Consider the following 8,845-nt stretch of genomic DNA (forward strand, 5'->3'; position numbering starts at 1 on the left):
CTCGCTGCCACACCGTTAGTGACAGCACCAACCTCATCTGACCCCACAGCACTCCGCCCCCAGCTCTCATCCTGCACCCCCAGCAGCCTGGGGAATCTACATGGACCGAGACCCTCGTGATCAGCGTGACAGCCATTCCCTTTCGGTTGCTGCTTTATTTGCGTTGACCCAGCTGCGGCCAAGGGAATACCCGGCCCAGAGCAAAGCCGAGGAAGGCCTCCAGCTCCTCACTATTCCAATTTCAGCCAAGCAATGCTCTTTTCTGGCTACGCAGCCAGAAGGGAATGACAATTGGGCCTCTCGGGACAGCAAAACCAGCCAGGCTTCAGCTGGAACAGACCTCCAGAAGGGAGTTGAAGGCTGCAGCCCCTTCTGCTGTGCTTTGCAGGAAGGAGGTGGATGGTTTTCTTAAGCAGCAGGAAAAAAAAAAAATAAAAAAAAAAAGCAGTCCACCAGCGATCCATCCCACTGAGCAAGGAGCTTATTTCAGCATAACTGAGCAGCACCCTCCAAGTCAACAGAGGGGCAGAAGAGGCAGCAACTCCGCTCTCCACCCCGTTGCTCTGGGCCAAGTCCCACAGGGCGATTCCCTTTTCCCACCCCATCAAACAAAAATAACCAACTAGACAAACAAATGGCTTCAAGTAAAACCACTGGTAGCACTGGAGGAAAGAGCGACTGACTAACTTCACACCTCTAAGAACACCCGAGATGAGCCCGAGTCTTTGACCTGCCGTTCTGCTGACGTCGTTTCCTTGGCTTTAGCCTAGAAAAGCACCGCGAGTTTCAGGAGAAGCTGCAAAAAGAAAAACCCGTAGGGAAACTCTGCCCACCCCTGCCTCGCAGCCTGCAAGGCACAGACCTTGCGGGGCCAGCTCCAGCTGTAATTTAAAGCTCGGCCTTTCGCTCTGCTGTGCTACAAGGCTGCATGCTTTACAGGAACTGAACCAGGAATATAAATGAATCCTCTGGGACTTGTGCTGGTTTGGTTTTTTTTTTTTTTTTTTAGTTTTTACCTGAAAACAAGGAACGTCCTTGCCACTCCAGTACCATGCATCATGCTAGGAAGTCTGCACAGATTGGAGTACGTTACTCGTCTTTCCGTATCATGCCCCTGGCGTAGCAGCTTCTGGCTGGCCCACGTGAAAAAACACGCAAACATAGAAGACTAGTGGTTTTTACTTGCATAGCTGCTGTTAGTTCATGTGGATGGAGACATCGGTTGCTCGAGTACACTGACGCGGATGAACTACAAAGAGGCCGTTCAGCCCCTCTCCCGCCGCTCTCCTCTCCCGGGAGCAACCCGTTTCTTCATTTCCAAGCATCAGCGCGTGACGGGATGTCAGACACAGGTTGCTTGAGATGCTGTCAGGATGGAGGCCTGAAAGGTCCCTCACAGGTCACAGGTTGCTTGAGATGCTGTCAGGATGGAAGCCTGAAAGGTCCCTCACAGGTCACCTGGGGAATCAGCTCCTCCAGCATCTGTCCACACAGCATCATCCCTTCTTTTTTTTTTTTTTTTTGGGGCGGGGGGGGGAGGGGTCGGGGGATACAAACACTCAAGTTCTGCCACCCTCTCTAGCACGGCATAGCAGCGGCGGTGTGTCGGAACAACCAGCAGAAGAGATAATGGCTTTGAGATCCTCCTTCCTCCTCCACACGTCGTTGCAAGATTTAGAAGAGAAAAAGGGGGGGGGGGGAAACAAAGAGAGGCATTGGGTGTTTCGGAGATGTCTGCTCCACCCCAGGGTCACAGCGCTCAAGCCAAGCAATTGAGCCTTGTCGGCGTTTAAATCCCACATGGCTCTTCTCTCTCTTCCAGCAGCTCTGCAGGATTCCGCTCCTTTTCTCCAAGGTGGAAGCGAAGCAGCGGGAGGGACAGGGGAAGGAGGAACAGAGTCCTTTTCACCTCTCTCAAGCAGCCCGGCCAATCTCTTGTTGCTTGCATGCAGCTTCTAAGGAGAGCAAGGACGCGCACCAAGCCCATGGGGGCACTCCAGCCCACTCTCTCCTTGCAGGCCAACATCCCTTTGCACTGAGCCCGCTCCATGGGGGACAGGGAAAGGAAATAAATATGCTTGTTCAAAGAAAAAAAAAAAAAAAAAATTATATTAAGAGCTTTCCCCCCCTTTTAAATAGCATAATTGTTTCCTTTTCTCTCTGACATTGGAAGAGTATCCAGAACCCCAAGGGAACTCTGCTTTTTCTTTTTTAATATTATTTATATATATAAAACCTAAGAATTAAAAGGAAAAACAAAAAACCCTTGAAAAATAATTAATTCAAAGGAGGGGGGCAGAAAAAAAACCAAAAAAAATAAACCCAAAAAACTATCTGCTTTCCTGTCACCAGATTGCCAAACAAGAGCTGAACACTCTTTGGATCTTCTTTTCCCAAGCTAGGAGGGCTCCGTTTCTGCTGCGCTGGTGTGGTTTCATTGAAGTCAAGTCCACGCTTTAGAAGCCGCCTGCCCGTTTCAGGTGGCCGAGCAAGCTTTTGGGGAGGAATGAGGGGGGGGAATGAATGACTGCCCGTCTCTCGCCCATCTCTGCCGACTGGGAGAAGGGCAGAGCTCTGCCTCGGCCATGCCGAGGTGCCTCTCTCTTCTCAGAGCAGTTGGCGCCGTCGGAGATGTACAGCCGTCTGGTCGGGATACAGGTGGAGGGTGTCCATGTGCGTGCCCAAATTGGATTTGTTGGGTTGTTTTGGGTTTTGGTTTCTCTCTTTTTTTTTTTTTTTTTTTTTTTTTTTTTTTTCTTTTTGGGTAGATATTTTTGTTATTGTTGCTGCTGCTGCTTCTTCGTGTCTAAGTGTCGTCCGGATTTTTGTTTCCTTCGTTCAGACGCTGCACGTTCCGAGAGGGGGAGAGAAAGGTACACCAACCCGATGCCTTTCTGAACATCAGCCCATCTCTTTCCACTGCTTGTAGAACTCCAGAACGTTTTTTATTTCTACGCTGGCATTGGCGGCTGCCTGGATAGCAGACTGCAAGCAAACACAGACAAAACAGGTTGGGTTTTTTGGGGTTTTTTTGCACTGTCAAGAGGGCTGCCCTTCACAGCCTGGAGATTCTCAGGCAGAGTCTGTCATGGCTAAAAGGCCCAATTCTCCTTCATGCTGAGGTTGCTCTGGCGTGAGAGGCCTGCATAGACATGCAAATTACTTCTCCTACCTCCCTCGGGATACCTTACACCACAAAAGCATGACAAATCAAGGGGGCCTTTAAGGAAACAGGAACCATGACTTATAAACTAAACTTGGGAAATCCAGGACAGTTATTACCCAAGGCAGAAAACATTTTTAAAAAAAAAAAAAAAAAAAAAAAAAATCTCTTGCCAATCAACCAGATTTTAACTTTGCTAGGAAGCAGAAAGGCTCGGCTGAGGCAGCCGAAGAGCTACAGACCTGCATGGGTGCTGAGAACGTGCTTGGGTCCTCCAGCTGAAAGCCCGTGATGATGGTGACCATTCCTGTGGTGTCATCCTCTCCACTTCCTTGGGACACTGTCAGTTGTTTGCAGCTGTCCAGTATTTTATAGAGATTCCTGCCAGAAAAGAGAAACGGAGGGGAAAGTCAGAGGGAAGACGGCTTGTTTGTGCAAACGGTTTCATGCGTGTTCAGGAGGACGTGTGGAAAGCAGGGCTGTTTCTCCGTTGAGGGCTTTTCCGAGACCCTCAGCACCAAATGTCCAGCGCTATGCGTGGCTGCACTAACGCTTTCTCTAGGGAAGGGTGTAATTACTCACGCAGAGCACCAAATCAAGCAAGCTGCCCTATGGGTCCCAGTGCTAACACCTCTCCCCAAAGCCACCTGCCTGCTGGGAATCAGGCTCAGCCATCTCCAGATGCTGTAATCTTACCAGGCGTCTAAATCTTGTCTCTTCAATTTATGCCTCTCAAAGCTCTTCCCAACATCCTTCTGGCAACGAATGTACCTAAGGAAAGATCAGAGTCACTGAGCTCAGACAGAGACTGTCACACAGAGCAAAGTCAATGCTCCACAGCAGGTCCACCAGGTGCTGCAGGACCCTTTTGCAATGCTGGCTTTTGTCAACCAAAATAACACCCAATAATTTATAAATAATTTATCATTTGTGCTGTGAAGCCCCCTAGATCACCTCCCCTGTCTCATCACCATCGCCATGTGCAAGTTCACAAGACCATGAGTGTTTGGAAGCCCACCAGCCCTCACACAGGCTTTGGAGATGCCAACTGACTTCAGCTAACCTGGGCAGTAACACAGTACAGCTCTCCCAGCTCATCAGCAAACGGTGCTGCTCAGTTTTACACACCGACAGAAGGACACGACTCCCTGTGCTCCTCAGCAGCAGCGACATTTCATGGCTGAGCAGCAACTACAAGCGCATCTGGAGAACCAGCTGCCAGATCTGTTTCTTCACCACCTTCCCCCTCGCCAAGCGCATTCCTGAGGCCTGGATTTCCTCTGCCCTGCTCCAAGGGCAGAGGCTGCACCCACTGTTGACGTTTTCTTCCACCCCAAAATACATCTGTTCCAAAAGCAAGGGCAAATTGCATCACACTCCTGCTCTCACCTGTTTCCCTTTTTAAATTCTGCCTCCAGATACCGGATGCTGTCCCGAGCACCTGCGTTCTCCTTTTTCAGGAAGTCTAAGCCATCAATCACTAACAGGAGTAAAAAAAAAAAGAACAAAAAAGAAGAAAAAACATCTGGCTTACAGCTATACTTCTACAAACTAACCCAGATGTGCCAAGAATTCCTCATCCCACTGAACAGTCCTCTGATGCACAGCAGCAGCGGCTGGCCCCGGGGGGGGGGCGGAGGGTGAACGGGGCCTCTCTCTTTCCAGCTGTTCTCCGACACACTATGCTAGATTCCAAGCACGGGCCACACATAAAACAGGCCCCAAAAGTGACACGTGGAAACGGTGTTTCAGCTGCTCCAGCTGAAGTGAAGGACTTCAAGCAGGAGAGAAAGCCACCACCTTGGCCTGCAGGGCTTCCTTCCCGGCAAAGAGGGAAGGCAGGCTCGGTTATTCGATGTAGAGTCCCCATACCTGTTCGAGGGATGATGATTATGAACCTCCCACTGGTGGCTAGCTGCTTGACAACAGCCAGGTGCTGGCAGAGGGCCTGGGTGTCTGGGACAAGATAAGGAGACATGGCTGACTGTGCTTTGGGCTGCTGGAGACTTCCCTCCAGCTGAGAAACCTCCAGCTGAAACAAAAAACAAACAAACAAACAAAAATAATCACACATGCAAAGATGCTCGCTTCACATTTATGCTGAAACAACCAACCAAACAGGGCAAGACTTGCCCTGCAAAGCTCCGTCAGGCCCTTCCAGCCTCTCAGCGCATGGAGCAGAGGGCTGGACGCAGCCAGCGGGTCAGAGGGAGGGGATTGTCCCACTCCACGCTGCACTGGTGCTCATGCTGCGTGCAGTCTGGAGCACCTCAAGGTAAGAAGGACATCAAGCTGTTAAAGCGCGTCCAGAGAAGAGCAACCAAGATAGTGAATGGTCTCAAGAGCAAAGGCTTATGAGGAGCGGCTGAGGTCACTCAGCTTGTTCAGCTTGGGGAAGGGAAGGCTGAGGGGTGACCTCGTCACTGAAGGGTGACCTCATTGCAGTTTACACCTTCCTTAAGGGGGCAGTGGAGGGGGAAGGTGCTGATCTCCCTCTGGACACGAGGAAAAGGAATGAAGCTGCGTCAGGGGAAGCTCAGGTTGGACATTAGAAGGTTCTTCACTGAGAGGGTGGTCGGTCACTGGAACGGGCTCCCCAGGGAAGTGGTCACGGAACCAAGCCTGTCAGAGTTCAAGGAGCGTCTGGACAACGCTCTCAGGCACAACGGTTTAGTTTAGGTAGCCCCGGTGAGGAGCAAGGAGTTGGACTCAATGATCCTTATGGATCCCTTCCAACTTGAGACATTTTATGATTCTGTCTTTGCAGAACAGACTTACTGCCTCTGTGTGGGACGGGAGCAGAGAGCTTCCTAGTTTCAGACATTTCAACCACTACCCTGCCAGTTTTGGGGCTGGAACCAGCATCTCCTACCTGCAGTCGAAGCTGAGCCATATCTCTCATTAGCCTGTTCCGACGAGCTTCCTCTGCAGCCTAGTTAAAAAAAAACAAACTTCCAGATCAGTTAGCAGGAAACACACAAGCCGACACAAGCACGTGCTTCCCGAAACAGGGTGAAAAAGGGGACACCTGAGTAGCTTTAAGGAGTAAAATTTTCATCTCCCACCAAAGATCTGGGATTACAGTTACATCTAATAGTAATCCACAGGAAATTGTGCCACGCACAGAGAAGTACCCCACCACTGCCAACTCACCATGTGAAACTGGGCTTGGGCCTGGTGCAGCAAGTTGTCTTGCTCCGACTGTGCTATGCTGATGAAGATCCCAAGCTCCGAGTTGAACTGCAGGATGCTGCCTTGCAAGTGGGTAATGAAGTGGCCAAAGCTCCGAATGCAGCAAATCCGAACAACAGACTGCAAAGAAGCAGACAGGAGAGCAGCAGCCACGTCTCCCCGTGGGGGTTGGAGCCCGAGCCAGCTCCGACCCTGCAGCTCACGCTTTTGGAAAAGGCAGAAATTGCTATTAAAAAAAAAAAAAAAAAAAAAAAAAGTCCAAAGGAAACATTTCTGATGGAAATGTGCTTCTGAAAACAGAGACTGCAGGGAGGCCTGCAGGGTTGGCCAGAAAGCTTAGAGGTGCTTGGAAGTCTGGGCTTCCCCAACTCAAGAAAACCTCAGAAAACATCAACAGGGTCTCCTCAAATCTCTGCTCAAGCCCTTGGTGCTGGGAAAAGGAATCAAGTGAAACAACAATCTCTATCTGATTTTGGGGTAGGCACTACTCTTGGCTGGGCTGCTGAGCAAAGGCAGCAAAGGGTGAACTCGCGCGGGCTGGGAGATTGCTGTGCTTTGCTCCAGCTGCCCCGGCAGCTTGAGATGACGTTCAAGGCCTCAGCCGGCTGGAGTGTGATTTAACAAACATGGGTCCCATGTCAGGAGTCACAACAGTGCCCTCAAATCGAGGCAGATGACCTTAATGTATTCCCCACTCCAAAGGAATCAGATCAGTCTAGCAAGGCAAGACAGAAGAGCAATTGCCTTTCTCTGCGCACCTCCACTACCCAGAAATGATCACCGTGGCCCTTTGCGCTTGGGAAAGCAGAGGGAGATCCTCTACGAGGGCACAGATTGCCACATGCAGTGAGATGTCACCAACTTGTGCATTTACTAGAGAAGGATCACAGGAAGTATCTTGCAGCTCCAACCAAATTCCTTTAATTTGAGACAGGGCAGAGATAACAACTCGGAGAGGGAGGTCAGGAGACTTCGTGCAGCAAAGCTGCCAACATGCGCCCGTGCTTCCTTTCATAATGACTGACAGGGAAGGGAAGGCAAGGCAATATTCTGAACGCTGATTTTTGGGTAGACAGAGGACTGCAGCAACCACCAGTAACACAAGCCCACCTCAGGCTCAAAAGTTTGAATCAGTTTGGGGTCTTTTTTTTTTGGCAAGAAAGAACTAGATCTTCATCCGCACAGCTAAGACAGGCTGTGCCTCCAGAAAGGGAAACGCAGCTCCTGCCAAGATTCAGGATTTACCCTGACTCACCTCCTCAACAGCTGAGAAAATGGGCCGGTCCTGCTCAAAGTTAAACCTCTTGTGTGCATTTTTCAGAGGGGGAAGATTTCGCAGGGCCACATCTTCTGGGAGCAGCAAGTTGGCCTTCAGGTCTGGGAGCTCAGCACCACTCAGAACGTCCTTGACTTCATTACATAGGGCCAGCCCTGGAGAGGATGGAGGGGAAGCACAGCAATGACTTAACTGATGTGGGGACAAAGAGGAAAACTGCTTTAAGGCACAGAATCTGTAATGATCAAGGGCAGAGGTTTTAAATGACACGTGTGCTGTGAGCACGTGTGGAAGGAGGAACAAAAAGGCCACCCACAATATAAGTAACTGTCCCAAACAACCTGCTGAGGTGCACCACTTCCGAAAAAATCTGTAGTTTGGAGGCTTAGCTTTCCCGTTCGTTCCAACAGACAAACATCCCTGTTGAAACTATGCTTCTCGTGAACCATGGGGATCTTCAGGCTGAGGTACAGGGCACCTCAGGAGCGTTTGGAGCTTCAAAACTAATTTCCATGACTGCCATAACAGAAATCATACCCTGACTTGTGGGCTTGATGGTTAATTCCAGTCACGTTTGCCACACAAGGACGTCACGCACACGGGTACGAGTGTTCCAGTATACCATCAGCCATATATATAATACATTAATGAGCTAAAGTCTACGGGACGGTGTTTAACTGGAATGGTGCTTAAAGACAAAAACAACACACGCATGATGTCGGTTCCCATTGTGCTTATAAGCAAACTGCTGCTGGCAAATCTCTCACCCCGGGATCTATCGCACACCAGGGAAATCACTGATGCCTAGGCTGGCTGAAACATTACACTGCCGCTGCATTCTCCAGTACCTGATTCCTGCAGGTCTGCAGCAGAAGGCAGAAGGTTCAGGAGCACAGACAGCCTGTTCCACAGGCTCTGAGAGCTCTGCAGGAAGAAAACACAAAAGGCCACAGAAAATGTCAAGACAGATGCGTGCAATAACCAGGCCGCCTGGGCTTTCCAGCGTCTTTCACAGACCTCAGAATGCTTTATGAAGAGTAAATTTCACTACACTTCTTAGGTCAAGATTATCTTAATTCTTCTGGTTGAATATTTAACATCACATAGAACCATAGAATAGAATCACAGAATCGTTTGGGTTGGAAAAGCCCTTTCAGCTCCCCCAGCCCAACCGCTCCCCTACCCCTGCCATCCCACCCCCAAACCCCGGCCCT

At 50.1% G+C, this 8,845-nt stretch overlaps 1 protein-coding gene across 1 annotated transcript in view; it reads right to left on the reverse strand.

Annotated features, from left to right (window-relative positions):
• Positions 1-2,123: 2,123 nt before the first annotated feature.
• The window catches only part of SMG5 (SMG5 nonsense mediated mRNA decay factor), a 22,761-nt gene continuing 16,039 nt past the window's right edge, over positions 2,124-8,845 (reverse strand). Inside the window, exons 13-21 of the mRNA XM_035890831.1 lie at positions 8,480-8,555; positions 7,611-7,786; positions 6,317-6,475; positions 6,036-6,095; positions 5,036-5,195; positions 4,553-4,643; positions 3,860-3,934; positions 3,406-3,544; positions 2,124-2,985 (exon numbers count right to left, since the gene is read on the reverse strand). Coding sequence (XP_035746724.1) covers positions 2,902-2,985; positions 3,406-3,544; positions 3,860-3,934; positions 4,553-4,643; positions 5,036-5,195; positions 6,036-6,095; positions 6,317-6,475; positions 7,611-7,786; positions 8,480-8,555 — 1,020 coding nt within the window. The 3' untranslated portion in view covers positions 2,124-2,901. The remainder of the gene's footprint in view (positions 2,986-3,405; positions 3,545-3,859; positions 3,935-4,552; positions 4,644-5,035; positions 5,196-6,035; positions 6,096-6,316; positions 6,476-7,610; positions 7,787-8,479; positions 8,556-8,845) is intronic.

This window comes from Egretta garzetta, unplaced genomic scaffold (genome assembly GCF_000687185.1).
Source record: "Egretta garzetta isolate BGI_Z169 unplaced genomic scaffold, ASM68718v1 scaffold1063, whole genome shotgun sequence".
NCBI lineage: Eukaryota > Metazoa > Chordata > Aves > Pelecaniformes > Ardeidae > Egretta > Egretta garzetta.